Source organism: Phalaenopsis equestris, unplaced genomic scaffold, assembly GCF_001263595.1.
Source record: "Phalaenopsis equestris unplaced genomic scaffold, ASM126359v1 Scaffold000372, whole genome shotgun sequence".
Classification (NCBI taxonomy): Eukaryota; Viridiplantae; Streptophyta; class Magnoliopsida; order Asparagales; family Orchidaceae; genus Phalaenopsis; species Phalaenopsis equestris.
The window spans coordinates 29,681-49,301 of record NW_018164814.1 but is presented as its reverse complement, the minus strand read 5'-3'; the positions used below and the strand labels follow the sequence as shown (position 1 = coordinate 49,301).

General features: G+C 35.8%; 1 protein-coding gene across 1 annotated transcript in view; it reads right to left on the bottom strand.

The window, feature by feature from the left end:
* The window catches only part of LOC110026396 (von Willebrand factor A domain-containing protein DDB_G0292740-like), a 70,224-nt gene extending 52,898 nt beyond the window's left edge, over positions 1-17,326 (bottom strand). Inside the window, exons 1-6 of the mRNA XM_020727315.1 lie at positions 17,160-17,326; positions 9,485-9,933; positions 7,579-7,731; positions 7,280-7,489; positions 7,110-7,199; positions 291-407 (exon numbers count right to left, since the gene is read on the bottom strand). Coding sequence (XP_020582974.1) covers positions 291-407; positions 7,110-7,199; positions 7,280-7,489; positions 7,579-7,731; positions 9,485-9,874 — 960 coding nt within the window. The 5' untranslated portion in view covers positions 9,875-9,933; positions 17,160-17,326. The remainder of the gene's footprint in view (positions 1-290; positions 408-7,109; positions 7,200-7,279; positions 7,490-7,578; positions 7,732-9,484; positions 9,934-17,159) is intronic.
* Between the last annotated feature and the right edge of the window lie 2,295 nt (positions 17,327-19,621).

Here is a 19,621-nt window from a genome sequence, read left to right as displayed (position 1 = left end):
ACTATATATATATATATATATATATATATATATAATTCAGCATTGTACAAATTGACATATTCATGAGTAACATTGCAATACTATAAGGACGTTAATTAGCAAGTATCATGCAATTTAAATTAAGAACTAGCACAAGCAACAACGCATATAAAAGGTTAAGATGTAGTAAAGTCAGTTGAGTCAAAAGTAGTTTCGTCAATCATTAAACGTGCATTGATACATGGCATGGCCTGAAAATTTGTATCCAACCTCATCAAAACGTAAGAGAGGATATGGAAAGTTGGAGGTACCTTCCCCTTTTGATTACTCCCAGGATAAAGGTAAAGGCAGAACATATTTCTTTGATCAATATCATTCATGGAAGGAGAGTTCAGAAGTATACTTCCATATATATAACTTGTGAAAACCTGCGCAGTTTAAAATTTCTTATAAATATAATGTTCAGCCTAATAACTAGATATTCATTAAAAAATAATAATAACAAAACATTTCAATTAATAATTTCAGTAAATGCGCTGGTCATCTGGTAAATGAATTTTTCATGAAATATTGATGCAATATTCAAAGTCTACCGTCAATGGAAACACAAAACATTTGCATTACATAGATACTTTTGAACTTTGAAAAGAAATCAATTAATTCGGTCAGAAGTAGTATTTGCATGCCTATAATGAACATAATTAATAGAACCTGCATGTTACTCCTAACATAATCTACCTAAGTTGATTCTCTATGGTGCTACCACCAAAGAAAAAATAGTGCTGATAGTAATGTTTTGGTTTTTCTGGTCTTATTTCTATGGTATGTATTCCTACCGCTTCTGTTTCAGTGGACCTTCTACCCTTCAAGGGTCTATATTTCTGCAGTTTTAATGCCAGAGAGTACTGTAAAGTCTATCAACGGAAATACAAATATTTGCATTACATCAATCATTTTGAAATTTGAATTCTGAAACGTACTCAACTAATTAAGTATTTGTTTTCACATGCCTAAAACGATCATTATTTCTGAGATGGGTTTGGAACCAGCATTCTATTACAAAAATTTTACCTGGGCTGGTTCTCTGACACTAACACCACAAAAAGAAATTGGGCTTACAAAGATGTTGTGGTGTTTCTATTCCTAACCCTATGGCTTCTATTTCAAAGGGGCTTCTATTTACAATGAATTGAACCCTACGACTGCGGTGCGGTGGCTCCTATTCTATTTGGATGTGGTACTGGCCTTCTATTGTTCTGCTAAGATGTTCATCCAAAATACATTATCACAATGCATATTCCACAAGGCTTATGAATAAATGTATTCTAATACATGTAAAGAACAGACAATAGAATAAATACAAATTTCTTTTGAAGGTGTAAATGTTTCTTTTTCTACTCTGGGATTTTAACCTTTGATCAAACTTGAGACTTAAGCTTTCTAGGAGAGGTGATCACTGTTTACCGTAAATATGGAACCAAAAAAAATAAAGAAAGGAAGAAAAAGAAATATTCAAACTCTGCTTACTTCCACCCAGGGCCCAATAACTGTTCCCACGTCCTTCTCTCCAGTACACGTATACACACGAAACAAAAACTGCAATCCTTTCCTTCGTCTTCCCTGTTCGAACAAATAAGAAGCCCTCGCCTCCATGCCTCGCGCGCGACCACAAAGCCGAAGTTCCTCGCCTCCATGCCTCGCGCGCGACCTCAAAGCCGAAGTCCCTCGCCATCGATTTCTTCCTCCCTACAATCGCCAAAGTTAGTTTTCCTCTGTTCGCAAAAGCCGATGGTCTTCCTCTATTCGCAAAACCGAAAGCCGTAAACAGCCATTCCCCTCGGAAGCCCGCTCGAGCCTTCCTTTTCATGATTGTGAGCTAAGCAATAAAGTCGCGACTAGGGCTACTGAGGAAAGCAACGACTTGTAGCGTGCGAAGTCCTCCAAAACTCTTTATCTTCTCTTCTTCTGCTCCATCTCCACTGCAGGATGACAGGACTCCCCTGTTCGCAAGCCTTGCCCCACGATCCTCCAAGGCCCACCATCTTTCCCCTGTCCGAGCAATACTTTCGTAACTAGAGTTTGCGGGAAGCAATGAATGAAAATCTTATATACTTACACTGGAGCTGCATTAATTAGAAACCAAAATCACATCTCAGAGGATAGCACTGATTCTAGGAATCCCACAAAATATTGGAAAACGAAGTACAACAAAAAAATTCCAAAAAGCACAACAAAATTTAACGGAAAAAAGATTCGAGAAAGAAAATTAGGGAATACTCAGATCTCTTCTCTACAATCCATAGTACTTACAGGACTTTGCTCGAAACTCTTCCTCTTGATCTTACAAGAAAAAAAAATATGATGAAATCATACTCTATGATACTTCTCCTTCAAGAGACCTTTTTCAAAAAAACCTCACGCAAAAGAGTCACTTCGCCACTCGAAATCACAAATTTTAAAATTATTCCTGGACTAACCGTCGGACGGCATGGTCACACCACATATGTGCATAATTATTTTACCTGCTCGGGACAAACCTATGTTGACCGACCTTTGGTGGCGTGGGCACGTCCATATGTGTAGTTACGCCGACTGATGTAGCCATGCCCATTACAGGCATGGCTACACCAAACCCATGCACAGGATTTCATTCCCTTTGATACTGCAACGACTATGAGTGCTTCTTCGGCAGTGGGTACTCAGGCCCACAAAATAATAATCTCCCACTTGGAGAATGATAGCACCTAACACCTACTCTCCAGATCTACATCTCCATTTGTATCATCTTCATAGCCACATACCGTGATGTGGCTCGACCCCAGTCTCAATCTTCATGAACTCCAACTGAAGTTATACATAGCTCAAGTTTCTCGATAGTCGCCACCTTCATCATCATGTCGCCAGGATTTTAAGTTGTGTGAATTTTCTCAAAGAACAATTGCCCATCTTCTAGGAGAGAGCACATAAAGAAACATCTCAGTTGAATGTGCTTTGTCCTAGCATGAAAAGCAATATTATTAGCAAAAATTGCACTCATATTGTCACTATGAAGCTTTTCAATCTCCTGTTCCTTGTCTAATTCTACCATAAGGCTCTGTAGCCCGATCATCTCATTTTTAGCCTCAATGAACGACCTCTATTGTTGAAAGTGCAACAATCTTCTACAATCTGGAATCCCAACTCACTGCTATATTCCCCAAAGTGAAAATATACCATATTGTACTTCTCCTACCACCCAAGTTTCCTATCGGATCTGAATCTATATAAATCCTTGTAGATTGATCCCTGCACTTCCTAAGAAAAATGTCATGTTAACTATTCCCCTCAAAAACCTAAAAATCCACTTCATCGTCTCTCAATGATGTCTGCCGTCTCTCAATGATGTCTGCCTAGATTGCTTCTATACTTGCTAACCACTCTCACTGCAAATGCAATATCTAACCTCGTATAAATCATAACATACATTAGACTTTCAACTATGAAGCATACGGAGTTCTCCCCATCTGTGCTTGCTTTGCTACAAACTTAGGTTATAGCTCATTAGATAGCTTGAAGTGACTACCTAAAAAGGTGCAAATTGGTTTTATCTCAACATACTCTTCCTGAGACAACTACAGTGTATCTGCACTCCTGTCCTTGTTGATTCTCACCCTAAGAAATTTTTGGTTGGACCTAAATTCTTCATCTCCTAATTTTCTCCATATTTGCCCCTGCAAAAAAAGAGCAAGACATTACAATTATTGAAGTACTTGATAAAAGCAACACTGGTTTGTCTGGCATTTTATGTACTCTTTTCTGACATGAATATGTCAAACCTGTTGTACACTGTCTCAGGGTCTGCTTCAAGCCATGGAAGCTCTTTTTCAACCTGCAGACCAAATTTTCTTTCCCTGGAATCTTGTAATCTTGCAATTGCACCATGTATAATTCCTCCCCATATCTCCATGTAAGAAAGCTATTTTTAGATCTATCTACTCCAGATTTAAATCTCCATCTGCTACCAGACTCAACACAACCCTGATGGTTGTCATCTTCACCACTAGAGAAAATTTTTCTGTGTAGTCACTCCTTCATTCTACTAGAACCCCATCACAACAAATCTTGCTTTGTAGCATTTGAAAATATAATATGATTCGGAAAAAAACAAATGATGTGGCAGGTGCGTTAAGCAGAAAGAGCGATGGTATTACTAACTGGGTATTTACACAAAAAAAACAAATTAATGATATGGAGTGTTTGCAGTTATCAGTAGTGACACCAAATAATTAAAGTATCACATTATTGAATCAGATGTTAAAACATCCAACTCTGAAGGATAGAATAAGAGATGCATTGCCACATGATGTAGAGTTATAGAAAATATTAGACTGGATGAATGCAGATATAAAATTGTCCTTGAGGTTGTACCGAGGAGGAAAATAGGAGCCATATCACTATCGAATATCATGTAGTCTAGGAAGTGCCGCAAACACTACACAAGCCTCAATTTTGACTCCCCTGTGAATTATCAAGACCATCCTAAATGGTTTGAGCTAACACAGGCTAATATCTATCTTTTTGCGTCGGTGTCTTCCTCAGTTTCCTCATATAGCGGGTCGAGTCATGACCTGGCCTAATAGCTTAAAGTTAACTAAGGAAACGTGATCATATAATATTAACCTTTCATTTATATTCCACAGAATTTCAGAACTCCCAACTTATAAAAGAGCAGCAAAGAAACCTCCAAATACACTAGAAGAAAATATAAATCATCTCAAAATAACAACATAGTCTACAAGTAAAATGTAATAACTAAATTTAAACAAACAAATAAATAAATATAACAATAATATTAATAATGATAATTTGAATAGACACTAAGAATAAGCATTCCTTCAGATACGACCTAAGAGTATTATTCCCTCTTTCAAACCAACATAACCGAGATGCGAGAGGCAAAACTGCAGAGGGTGAAGGAAGAGAAGAAGAGAAAGAAAAAGAGAAGGAAGGAAGTCACCGTCTGCATGCGTAGGAGAAGATGTCAAGCCCTAGCCGATCGATCAAGGAGGATGGAAGGTTGAGCGGCTTCAACGCTATACTCGCATGCTCATTGTGTTCTGGCGTACCAAACCCTAGTGAAGAAGCTTGTTTTGATTATTATTACAAGATGAATATCAAAGGATCATAATTGATTCCATTAAATTAACTGATTTTGCAAAAGACTTCTGATATTTATTTTAAAAACTCTTAAAATATGTATCTTTATATGGAATGAAATGGTATTACAACAATTAGTCAAATTCATATTTAAGAGACTTGTATTACAAGCTAAAAAAACCTAGACTAGAAAATCAATTTTCTGTTGTAGATTATGATAAATGCCCTAGCTACACTTTCAATGTCAATTTGGTAAAATATTCGAAGAATCATGAATAGTTGTAAAAATTCTTATCAATGAACTCAAATAAAAAATAAAGTAAATCTTCACAATCTTCAAACAAGAAGATGATTTACCATGATAGTTGTTATGATTGTCATATCTCATACTTGGAAAGATATTCTATCATTTCAAAATTCTAAGAAGAACAAAAATGTTTATATTGACATGCCTGCAGCCATTGTTTTTAAATATACTTAAAGGCTTGCATCATTACATAGGGATTCTTTAAAACCTCTTCCTGAATGTACAACAGAATCCGTTCATAATAGTGAAGATGATGATCATCATTATGATGATGAAGAATTAGGTTTAGATAAGTGCATAATGAAATTACGTTAATTACAACTTGACATGGAAACCTACACATGTGCATATTGGTTTTTTATATAATATTGCACCTACAATATATATATGTTCGAACTGACATAAATCTGGCTGAAGGTGAAATCTTGATTGTTTATAATAATGATGTTTTTATCAGGATATTATAGTTCATGATTATTATCAAGAACATGACAATTTATGATTTGATTTGATCCATACTCCTTATGTTGATTCATGTTTGACTGTTTGTAATGATAAACTCTACAAACTCTACATTGCCCTTAAATACAATTACCCACAAGATTATCACATATTACAATTCTAATACACACCTTATGGATATAATGTCATATATACTCATTGATTAAATTAATAATTCAGTTTTCATAAGTAAGCTTAGATTGCATATCAGAGTTCTCTCATACTATTTGTAGGTATTTTAGTAACTTATGCGCTAATAACAAATGCTCTAAAACTATGTTCACCCTTGAAAATGAGAACAACTACATTTATTCTAGTGTTCCTAAATCCACAAGATCCTCCACCAGCGCTCAAAAAACTTCAAGATTCTCAAGTCGTGCATGATTTAGTTCCACCGCTGCCACCAAGATGGCATCTAACTGGAACACTTCAGAAGGGGGTATTTGCAAGCCAGAATAATAATGCAGTATGATTCATACTAATTTTGCGAAGATAAAATCAATTTTCATAGGCCAACCAGAAGAATCAAATCGGGCTACAAATAAACTAAAATGAACAAATGTTTGGATTTCTTTAGGCATATTTTTATTTTTGGCCAAATTTTGTATTAAAATTTTTCTTTCAAATGCAATAAAGAAAAAGATAATCCCATCTTTATTCCATGCAAATGGGACAGGAATAATTTCATTTTATCAAATGGATTTATTTTCTTTGTCAATGAGTCTGATTGTCTTAATGTTTGAATGAAACTGGTTGCTCTTTTCCATTCATCGAAGACCGTTTGCTCCAAGTTGTGTAGGTTGGTCACTCCAAGCAATGCACATGGAGTTCTTTTTCACATCTTCAAGTGTGTGGAGATTACTTTTGCATTCTCTCATCTATTCTTTCAGTTCTTATCGCATTTGCTAAAATTAACCTCTATGTTTTCCACTATACATCCTTCTACATCAAGTAATAAATGAAAATATTAAATGTATTCTCAGTAGATTTGATTGGATCAAAAACTTTGGGGTGTGGATCAAATGTTGAACACATTATTTTCTAGTTAGAAAATTACAAACATAACCATAATGAAGCACAGAGCATGAAAATATTCTTTTCTCACTTTGAGCATGAAATTAGATTTGAATTCAGTCCATTGCTAGTTAAATCAAGAAATTAATGTTCACGAAGTCAAGGAACATACACTATAAGAAAATTCAAAATCTTTAGTTGACCAGTTATCTACATCTGCCTCATAACAGAATGAGAATCTCCCAGCATGCCAACCCTTTTCCTAGAAATTGACGAAACAATAATCACATTAAAATAAAGGTGTTTGGCATATGCATGTGAACAAAATGCAGAAGAATTCACCTTTAAAGAATGGGTTGATTTCTGGATAATGACATCCTTTTCAGTGCCAGGATTCACGTTTAACAGTATCTTCTCTTTTTCAACTATTCCAGTAAAAGGAGTGACATTTTCGGGAAATGTAAAAGGTATTCTAATTGATAAATGGCCATCCCTGTACAGTGATTTTTGAGACCAGCTGACAACAAGAGATATATCACATCCACCATCAACCTTCAAAGCAAAGAGTTCAAATTGGACTAGGGTTAAGTTAAAATATCAGAAAACGAACTATTGCAACTGCAAGGAAGTAACCAACTAACCTGAGGGATCGTCAGTGAAAAAAAGCAAGGTTTCAAGAAGTATCTATCTTCATTCTTCAGTTTTTTCTCATTGTTCTGATCATCTTCTCTATGAACCACCTGAGTAGAACATGATTTACCGGAAAATTTTACCTCAGCACCAAGAATTGAACCCTGTTAGGCAAACGAAGGACAGCCTGAGAAAAACTAATGAGCTCTCTGCAGTTTATAAACTAAAGTACTCAAACCGGAGAAAAACTTTGAAAGAAAATAAGTTCTGAAGCATTATAGGCTATAAATATATTGAAGCTAAAATGCCAAAAATTCACAGAACAAACACAGATATTTTTAAATGCAATTTAAATGTCAGAACAATGAGAAATTAATTAGCAAGGCGGGATTTTCATCAAATAGTATTCTAGTAACAAAAAGCCTCTAATAACTAAAAAAGATAAAGACAGAATATGAATTAAACATTTTAGACGTTAGTTTTAACAATAGAATTGAATTTGGTTCACCGACATTTGTACTATTTTTATAAAAATTTGTTCATCATTTGATTCATTGGCACATTTAAACAAATATTTTAAAAATATCAATTGATTATTGCTTCAGAGCTATTTAGATGTCAGCATAATTAGACATCCAATGGTTGGATATGTTGATAAATATGTAACATACCTGCATATATACATGATACTACATACCCTCCCTCATGTCTTTGCTTTCTCCTAACCCTCGCCTATTTCTTCTTCGCATAGAATAATCACAGTCAAGGAACTCCTCATGCACCACACATCAAAGATCCTCTAGCCACCTTCCCAATTCAACATTTTTAAGGAGAATCTCCAATGCCTCCAAACCCTTCCTCATTCCTCATACGTCAACAAGAAAAACAGGTCTCCCTAAGTCACATGGAATTTAAAATTTTCTATATTCAAAAGAAATAAAAAGGTAATCCCTGCGACCCTTTCAGCCTTATCATTTAAAATAGTCACGTATTTTCTATATTCATATCTTTAGAGAAAAAAGAAAGTAAGAGAAGAAATTCGCTTCTTTTCTCAATAAAATTTGACATTAACCTAGCAATATTTCAGCCTCAATCACCTTTTTTCTTGATTTATGGTAGGAGTAAAACGCAAGTGTAATTGGAATTTCTTTTTTACTTTTCTTTTTTTAATTCTCAGTCAATTTAAGAATCCACTGCATTCGTTCTCATAGCCTGACCAATCCATCAAGTTTGGAAAAAATGCACTTCAAGAACTGTAACTTCTGCAATCACAACTCCAAAATTCCATCTTCAAGGCATGGGTAATTAACAAATAGTTGTTGTTGAGTGGTAAAATATTTACTAACTGAGTTAGGTTTCCTAGATATTTAACTTTTTGTGGCATGGCATATGATAGTTGAGCTTTTTGTGCTCTTTTTATTTTGTTTAGCTTAGGACTACAAATCATACTACCATTTAATAGTTTAACTATGCTTGGAAATAAAATCAACAACATTATATTTGAATTTTTGTAGCGTTTCAAATGATACTCAGGTTTGTTGTATTCAACAACATTATCATGGTTAGCCTTCTCTAAACTGTTTGGATTATCATTATGAATCCTACATCTTTATTAATTCAAGATGAGTATGACACAAGGTTTAAGCCCCATTATGGGGAAATCTTCATTCACAACATAACTTTCTTATTGCGGCGACCAACTATAAATCTCAATAAACTCCATACACCAGCACTCAGCACCAGCACTCAGCACAGTAAACTTTAATTCAATAAGCAACATCGCCCTGCCCTGTCATATGCCTTTCCGAATCTCGAAGTGAAGTGAAAAATTCAAAAAAAGAAGCTCAAAATTGCGAGCAATCCAATTAGGAATTTAAACATTTCCGCCCAGACAACTAAGAGTTCAAGCTTAATTACCTGCTCTCCAAGGGGAACCACGAGACGGCAATCGCACCTGCAGCTACCCATGACACAGTGAACCCGCCACCGCCCACGCACAGTGATCAAGGCCGTGTCAAGATAGCAGTCAATCGTCACAGCAATCTCCTTCATTTGGAGTGGGATCAGCGCCGGCGGATCACACCGACCGTAGACATGCGGCTGGTAGCTCGGTATGTCCGGATTGTCCACGATAGCCGGATCGACGATCACCGCATACATCATCGGAGCCATCGGGACGAGAGAAGCTCTCGACCCATCCATCTCATCGGGTTGCCTCGGGGGTACGGTCGGGATCCGGCCCTTGCCGGCGCACACTCGCTTCGCCAACCTCAGGCCTTCCTCGACCGACATTGTGAACTCCTCCATATGAACGGAGCAATGTCTCAGAGCTCACCCGCCTGTCCGGGGATTGGCAAGTTGCGAGACTGCAACAGAGGAAAGCAGAGGAGATGGGGAGAAGGGTATCAGAACCGCAAATTCGACGAAAGCAAATGTTATAAAATGATATGAAGACTCCACGTGGACAGCGAAATTTCTAAAATATTAAGTAAAATGAAAGACTAAGAATAAAAATAAATTCATTTTACCGTATTATTTCAGATGTGTATTATTTCATATTATTCAAATATTATTGTGATAATATTTATATATTATTGTATTATGAGAATATTTTTAATATTATAATAACACAATAATATATTAATATCGCTACAATAATATTGAATAATATAGAATAATATAAAAAAAATATTTCATATTATCGAATCGGATCACAAGAAAATTATTGTGATAATATTTATATATTATTGTATTATGAGTATATTTTTAATATTATAATAACATAATAATATATTAATATCGCTACAATAATACTGAATAATATAGAATAATATGAAAAAAATATTTCGTGTTATCGAATCGGATCACAAGAAAATAAATTTTTTTTTCCTATAACTCTTATATTAAGATATTCATTTGGACTTTGAACATATCTCACCTAACACTATTTCGAGCACCTGAATCAGCTACAGGATGCGGTTAAATGAATCTAATGGAAAGACGTATGAACGTTCGTCGATTTGGAGATTCGTGCTCAAAAAAAAGATGGACGGTGTTCATCTCTCTCTGTATCTTTGCGTGGGGCCCACCATCGAATGAAAAACAATTGAGCACGTGGCTGTAGTAACCAAAGGACGAAATTGGGTTGGGCATTGATTGTTCGTCGAGAGCGGTGAAGCTGGATGCGGACATCGCGATTCGTGCGAAGATTAATCGACGGTGATTCGCGAGTCGAATGGTTGCGGGTCGAAATCCCATGCTGCCATAGCGGCGGCGTTCGTGAGCAAGGCGAAAATGGGATGAATGATTATTCGACACGTGGCACAATGGCGTCAGCTTTGATTGGGGAGGTTCTTTTTTGAATTTGGGGGATCCCGATTTAGTGCGTATTTATTTAGCTTGTGGATGGATCCACGTGGAGAACGTGTACGTCATCCAGGCTGGTGTATTTTTGACCCTTCTGAAATAATTGAGAAAAGGACGGGTTGTTCGTGTAAAATAAATTGATGAAAGCTGAATTTGATTTATAAGATGAGTGGAATCTTTTGATTAGAAGATATGGTACAGTTTATATATATATATATATATATATATATATATATATATATATATATATTAAAAAATAAATATTTGATAGAGGCTCAAATACCGATTTCCTATGTGTTTATGGACTCCATGATAAGATCTCGCGTCATGTGTCTAATATTTGAGAACCCCGCGCCACGAGGGCTTAAACCCGTGACCTGAAGAGACTTACAGCAAACCCCGCCAACCAACAAGCCACGGCTTGCGGCAGTACTGTTTATATATATATTGATGCGTGCTAGAAATTTCGAGACAATAGAGTAGCAGATATTGATTGATTATGATACGAAGATTTAACACATAGTCATAAAAAAAAAGAAAAAAATTAATAATGACACCAAAAATTTTCTAGTAAAATAGCAGGAATGGGAAAAATCACGGAAACTCAAGCTGAAGAGTTCCACTATAAAAAGATAATTACAGTTGCAATCACTTGTCTCATAGGTGGGAAATGGTTAATAAGTTTTTCAAGTTACAACATCGACTGACGACAACCGATAACGATTGGCGGTGTCTAGTCGGCGATGGTTGACGGTGGCAGGAGTAGTGTTAGACTTCAGTTTTTTTTTCAAAGTTTCAAGTTCTTTCTCAAGTCTCAAGCTCGTATCCCCTCTCATGAGAGAGTGAGACTCTATTTATAGAATTACGAGTGTAATTTAATACAAGATTATGAATTACTTTGATCGGACAGCTCAGAGAGCTTCCCTCGATCGGACGGTATTTGATGAACATTTGAGTGCCTTAATGAATTGTGTGATCTTGGGCTCGTTTGAGTCATCTTGTCAAGACATTTGATTTAACTATAGGCTCGTCGGAATCAGCATTCATTTCACCTTTTAAATGTGTCCCAAAAACTTATAAAAGCGGTTTAGTGGCTTAAGTCGGGCTTGATTTGGTTCGGATTAGGCCAATTTTGGCAACTTTGGGTTCTTCTTGTCGAACCGGTCAGTTTGACTATAACTTTGCTTAAATCGAAGTTCTAGATGAATTTTTATCAAGCTTTGAAAATTTCTTACGTACAAAATCGCCTCAAGATCCGTATCATGCCTCGAGATTCGTGTCATATGATGGAATTTTGTTGATAGTGTTGACTATAACTTTGCTTAAATCGAAGTTCTAGATGAATTTTTATCAAGCTTTGAGATTTCTTACGTACAAAGTCGCCTCAAGATCCGTATCATGCCTCGAGATTCATGTCATATGATGGAATTTTGTTGATAGTGCATCAATTATCCCCCTATTTTTACGTGATATCAATTTTATCGTCAGTTGTCTCCCTACTTTCGGGTGATATCAATTTCATCGTCTATAATTTGAAATTTTATAAAAGCAAAATAAGCATGTATTTAAAAAGAAAATCCTCTGCCAAGCATGAAAAGTAGTACTTTTATCAGACCACTATGAGTGTCAATGGGCGGGCTGCGAAAATGCAACTTCGTTCTGAAGTTTAAGTAGGTATCACATTGTGAACTTTGAGTTCAATGCAATCATCACGTCCAATGGCACACCAAAATTTCTAATAAATAATGTTCCTAAAAATTCCAATTTACACTACTTACAACTTATAAAGGTAATAATATCGGGAGAAAATTTTACAGATGTCTCATACATCACATCAAATCGAACATGATTTGGGTAACTTCTATGACGATTTCAAATAGATTGATTAAATGGACGATGTAACTTCTGAAAAGAATACAACGACAAAAAATATTTTGAGAACTTAGCTAAGAAAAATTATGAGGAATCAGCTAAGAGAAATGAATAATTAAAATTTCTGAATAAAATTTTGATAGCCTCCCATGTTTTAAATAATGCAGGTATTTTATTTGTATTTATGTATCGTATATTGTCAATATATTTAAAACTATGGATGTAAAAGTAACGTACTATCGTATCAATTGTAAAGGTTATGTTTTGGATTTAATGTAATGAAAATCTTGAGATATTTTATTGCTCATTCTCTATGTAATTTAATATGAGCTCATTTATTGGTTAGTTCCATTATAATATGTTATTTTATACTTGAGAATCACTTCCCCTCCTCTGATTCTCCTCTTGATTATTTCTTTCAATTATATGGCCTTGCTCCTCATTTATTACATATATTACTTAATCTATAGTCATTGTCCATAATTATGCTTATCACACAACTAATTTCTTAAAATGTGAATAATTATGTTCTGTAGAAGTTATGTCTTGAGCTCATTTTCATCCTGCCTGATATCACATAATAAAGTTAAAGAGTCTTGAGCTTATGAAAGATGAATCATTTAGAATAAATGTGTATTTGACAGGTTTCAAAAGTTTCAGTCTGAACAAAGTTGTTTGTTATAATTTTGTTTAATAGCATTTCATTTTGGAGATGGAAGCAAAAGCAATCCAACGCGGATCAGCACCCCATCCAGTTCTACCTCCTCATGACTCCTGATAGTTTCCAATGAACTACAGAATTTAACATAAAACAAACATCACAGTATGAAAGGGTGGCACTGAAAAGGTTACTCCTTTAATATCCTACTTTAACAATGGTTAAACCAAAAATTATGCTGCAGAATCAAAGCATACTGCAAAAAATATGACAGTGATAAAGAAGATTGGAAGATTTACATGCATACTAAGCTCTCATGTATTTACATTTCTAAAACCTAAACTTCAAATTTTACATCAAAAGGTGTATGTCTCTCTTAAGAAGTTGAAATAGCAGTATTTTTAATGTGATAGAAAAGTTTTTGCATTGTATTTGATGCGTGCTGGAAAATCCGCGGCGATAGAGTAACGGATTATCGTCTTAGCGTTGTACGAGACTTCAGCACACACATATATGAAAGAGAAACAAGCAGTGATGACACCATAAGTTTTTACATGGAAAACCCAGAAAGGGAAAAAACACGGGGTCTGGCCCCAAAGATTTTTACAAGAAAAACCCGTAAAGGGAAAACCCACGGAGACTAGCCCAATTGCGAAAATTCACTATTGATTGATGATTTCAGAGACCAATTGCGAAAATTCAATGGGGTCTGGCCCAATTGCAAAAATTCACTATTGATTGATGATTTCAGAGACCCGTTGTCCCACAGACGGGAAATGGTTACTAGTTTTTCAAGTTATAACGTCGACTGACGACGTCTAATCAGCGACGGTCAGCGGTAATCGACTGTAGTCAACGACAATTGATGACGGTCGGTGGTGGTCGACGGAGGTCAGCGATGGTCAACGGTAGTCAATGACGATCGATGGAGGTCAGCGGCGATCGACGGTGGTCGACGATTGTCGGCAGTGGTCGACGGCGGTCAGTGGTGGTCGATGGCAGTCGGTGGTGGTCGACGGAGGTCGGTGGCGATCGACGGAGGTCAGCGGTGATCAACGGTAGTCGATGACGTTCGACGGAGGTCAGCGGTGATCGTCGGTGGTCAACGATAGTCGGCGGCGGTCGACAGAGGTCAGCGTTGGTTGACGACGGTCATCGTTGGTTGACGACGGTCGGTGGTGATCGACGATGGTCGACGATGGCCGGCAGTGATCCCTGACGGTCGATGGTAGGGATGATGTTGGACTTGAGATCTTTCTCAAAGCCTTAAGTTCTCTCTCAAGTCTCCTTTTTCATATGAGGGTGAGGCTTTATTTATAGTGTTTTGGGTGCAATTAATGCAGGAATATAAACCAATTTGATCAGACGGTCCGGAGAGCTTCCCTCAATCATATGACGTTCGATGGACATTTGAGTGCCTTAATGATGTCGGAATTGAGCAATCTTGGGCTTGTTGGAATTTTCTTGTCGAGATGCTTGATTCAACTATGAACTCGCTCGATTCGACATTCGTTTGACCTTTCAAATGCCTTTAGAAATCCTTCAAGGATAGTTTAATGATTTGATCCGGGCTTTATCTGACTTGGATTAGACTAGTTTTTATATCATTGGGCGAAAAAGTACACTTCACTTTTGAAAAGTAAAAAGGTGATAATTTTATTGATATGAAAGATTTAGTTGGTATTACTGTAAAAAAGTAAAGTTTAGGTGTTAAATATGTAAATACTAACTTTCAAGTGAAATTCACTTTCATTCAAAGTTTAAGATACCAAGTGTTATAAATATAAAAATCAAAGTTTAGGTATGAGACATGTAAATATATAGGAATTGCCCCAACAAGATATTTTTGTATTTAAGGTAAGGAACTTGTTAAAATTTATTTACAATAGCAGTCTTTATCTCAAAGAATGGTTTTTCCACAATTACCTGATTGATGTAGCTAAGTTTTGAAACTCCTGCAACCAAACGAGCAGCATCCTCTCCAAACTCATCTTCTAAAGTAAATTTCTTCATGTCATCAACATAGAGAATTTCAGGACCACCAAGATAAAACTTAAGGATACCTACAGAACATCTCAGATTGTTTGTAGCCTAATTCTAAATATGTTAAATCCTTTTAAATCAAAATCAAGAGGAAAGTGCAACCCTTTTTCCACTTGCCGGGACAAGAGCAACTAAAATTCTTCCTGTATGGATGCAGTGAGTAACATAAGACTCTCCAGTCTCCCTAAACTGGTCATAATGAGCCATTCTTGCAAATGCAATAGCCTTTTGCACCTAATATCAAAGACTATCTTATGCACAGGAAACTAGTAACAGCTGAAAGCAACTAAAGATGCAAAAATAAAAAAATTAAAAACTAACTTACCATTGTATCTTTTAAATTAAGATAAAGACACTAGAATGGCAAAAATAGAGAATTTCAAAATACAAAAAAATCTTTGCAATCAAAAAATAAAAAATTCTTAACCCTCAAAACACATAATTTTTTTTCCACTCAAAATTTGATCCAAAAGAGCTAGGTGTCCAAAACTTCCATTCGAATTGGCAATTTTGCCCAGAAAACGTAGTTTCTTGCTGTGGGTTCGGACAATATGCAGTCACTTTTAACATGTAAAATTTGCAATGTCTGTAGACCTAAAGAATTTTTTAATGTGATTCTGTAATGCCCCCAAAGTTCACAATGGCTGCATTTATGGACATTTGTTTGTCTTCTAATATTATTCTCTAAGAATTTCTTTATTTTTTTTTTTTTTTTTTGGACTTCCTCTTGGTCTCAATATATTTAGCACACCAACATGTATGCCCTCGTCGACTTTTCTCCATTGATCCTTTCCTAGGAACGTTAAGATGGGACCTTCATAGGCCATCTTGTACCTACCAGTAAAAAATAAAAAATTACAGATATAAATATTAGCAAACATAAGAACAGTGACTCTAAACCTAATAACATGATAACTATAGTGAACACAGTTGTGCCACAGGGGATGCTCCTTGAACCCGATAAATGTTGTTGCATGGTAAACAAGTTACTTGCCAAACTCTACGAGTGCATGTTTTAAGTTCTATATCAACTTCATGTCTAACATTCCTTCCTTCAACCTCAGCTTGATGTGCTGTAGATTCCCTTACTAGGAACTGTTCTTTCCTTGTGGTTATCTTTCTAATATAGTCTTCAGCAAAGAGAACTAATTCCCCTTTCGAAGCAGTCACATCTCTACTCCTGTAAACTCTTTGTTGCAGCATTCATGTCAATCAAATCAACGATTGGCATATTTCAGGCTTCTCCAATCCAAGAATTAAATGATTCAGACATGTTATTTGTGTTGGAGTGATGTTTTATTTCAACAATAAGACCACATTTATGTCATGTACAAGGCAATGCAAGTAAGAGCACATTTGTAGAGAGACAAAACAAAATTCAACCATTTTATTATGAAACTCAGGATGAGTGTGCGCATTAGCTAATAACCATACAAGCTACTCTCCCTAGATCACTCTGCCCAACATCTACTGAATGTTTTAAGATAACCAAAGGAATTAAGGTATTTCTGCCCTAACAGAACAAGAACACGAAGAACTGCTCATCTGAAGATAGAACGTAGCAGAAAAATGGTTCCTCGAAGAGAATCATACCCACTGTTCGGACGACTGGGAGTGAAGGGCATATCAGAAACACGAAGTAATTTTGAATACCTTGAGATGAAGCGATCGAGAAGAAGGAAGGCTTCGGGTGCTCGAGCGGTAGAATGGGCAACTCTAACGGAGGAAGAAGTAGACTAGGGTTAGCAGCTTCCCAGCCATCGAGAAGAATGAAGGCTTCTGGTGCGTGCGAAGACCAGAAATCTCTCGCGGTGAGCTGGTGCGGGTTTTTTAATGAGTTTGCAAAAATCTTGTAGCCAAAAATATATAGAGGGTACACATTGTGTGATTAACAAAGACTTCTGTTGATCTAATTAGGGCGAAAAAAAAATAATAATCAACACAAATTTATAAGAACACAGAATTTTAACGAGGTTCGGCAAAGATGCCTACGTTTTCGGGCACTATTCAGAAAAGAGGTTACAAAATTCAGGGATTCCTCCTAGGGTTACTAACAGACCTATTTATAATCTCAAGAGTAAAACTTAGGCACAACATGTAATTACAACATTTCCCTTGTACCATACCGCGAGGCTTTGCCCCCGCACCCCAACCCACGTAACTACCCAATTTGGACAGACCGCCCCGCTTCGATCTAGCGTCTGTCCCTATATGATATATGAGTCATACCATAACAACTTCCTAATATATAAATATTTGTTTTTGTATTAGAGCTAATTGCCGAATGCCTCTATGCTAGGGCTGTCAAAAAAGCTCGTTGTTCGCGATCAGTTCGTGTTTGGTTCGTCAATAAGTTCGTATTCGATTCATTCTATAGGTAAACGAGACGAATGTGACAAACTTTTTTCGTTCAATTAGTATAATATATAATAAATTAATAATAATAATATATTAATATACTATATTAGTAATATACTAATATAGATATTATATATTTATATAATATAAGTTATATAATTAATATAATATATTATTTATTTATATTAATATTAGGGATGTCAAACTGGCTCGTCGTTCGCGAACAGCTAGTGTTCAGCTCGTTCGTTAAGAAACGAACACCAACAGTAACTTCACAAACAATTTCAAACACAAACTTATTTCAAACAAACTAAATTTCAAACTAACCAAACACGAACACAAGTTTTGTTCGTTCGTGTTCGGTTCATTTACACCCCTACTTGCTAGTTACAATTTGCCTCTAGAAAAAAAAATTGTGCATTTGATGACTTTTAACTTAATTGCTCATGACTGACTATACTTGCATTGGATTTTGAGCTTGGCTTTGAAAGTGATTTTGTTATGACTTGAGTGATTAGTAGGTTGGTTCTTTTGATCAGCCTGTTAGCCTTGAACACTACTTATTAAATAGTTAATCAGGCTCATATTGGATGAAAAAAAAGTATTTGAATATACAATTTGTTCTCTAATTTTCTTATATCTTTGAAAATATCTTTAAAAAGAAAAAATAATAAATAAATTTATTATCCTAATGAGCTATTATATTGAGAATGATATTGATTTATTGTATTGATAATGATGTTAATTTTACCAGTCTCATACATGAACATCATGGTAAGTATAAAAATGTGATCATAGAGCTGCACTTTTAAGGTTTCACTATTTTATCATCTTCACATCTGCCTTATTCTATAACTTACTCTTCTTTTACATTGAGATGGTTCAACTTCATGAACAAAGGCTAATGATTATTCTAACATTTTTTTTTTATGAAAAAGTATTATTAAGAGAAAAGAAAATGAAAAAAATTGAGCAACAAATTAATGAAGAAGAAAATTTTCTTTTCAAGAAGTTATATGTAACGTAAGAAAAATAAAATGAAGTTAGGTGTGGTTAGTAAGATGGTAGATGATCCTAGCACTCTTACTAATCAAACAACCCCTCTTTAAGATGGCCCTGATAATGCCCTAGCAAATGAATGTAAAGATGAGTTGATGATCCCTCAGAAAAAATCAACAACTGATCTAACGACTTCATAACGGGGGAGGGGGGGGGATTTGAAGTTTTCTATTTAGATGATGGGGACTTTTTTGAAGTTTTCTATTTAGATGATCAGACATGAAATTTTAAAGAATAACATATCTTTCGAAAGGAAGAAATGACATGTTTTTGAGCCTACAATAACTTGTCCCTGGTCATTCAAGCCCTCCTGCCTAACATAGAGGTAGGAGAAACGTAAGAAAGACCTGGAACAAAAGAGATTGGGATAACAGTTGAACCAACTGAAGGTTCAACTATAAGAGAAACTATGGTACCCATAGAGCTAACAGATAGTGCACCAACCGTGAGAGTAGACAATCTAGAAATTATGAAAGGATCCTCAGCTAGCCTAGTGAAAACTAAAGGATGCTACAATGCATCATCATATAATACTAGCCTCTTCAATGACGAAGGGGTAGTACTGATACGAGCAACCACAACAGAAGAAGTATCATATGCATGAATCCCATTCTTCTCAGGAAGAAGCATGATAGAAACCTTAGCAGGTGTAGGATTACTAAGGGTAATCTTAATAGGATGCTCGAATGAGCCAAAGG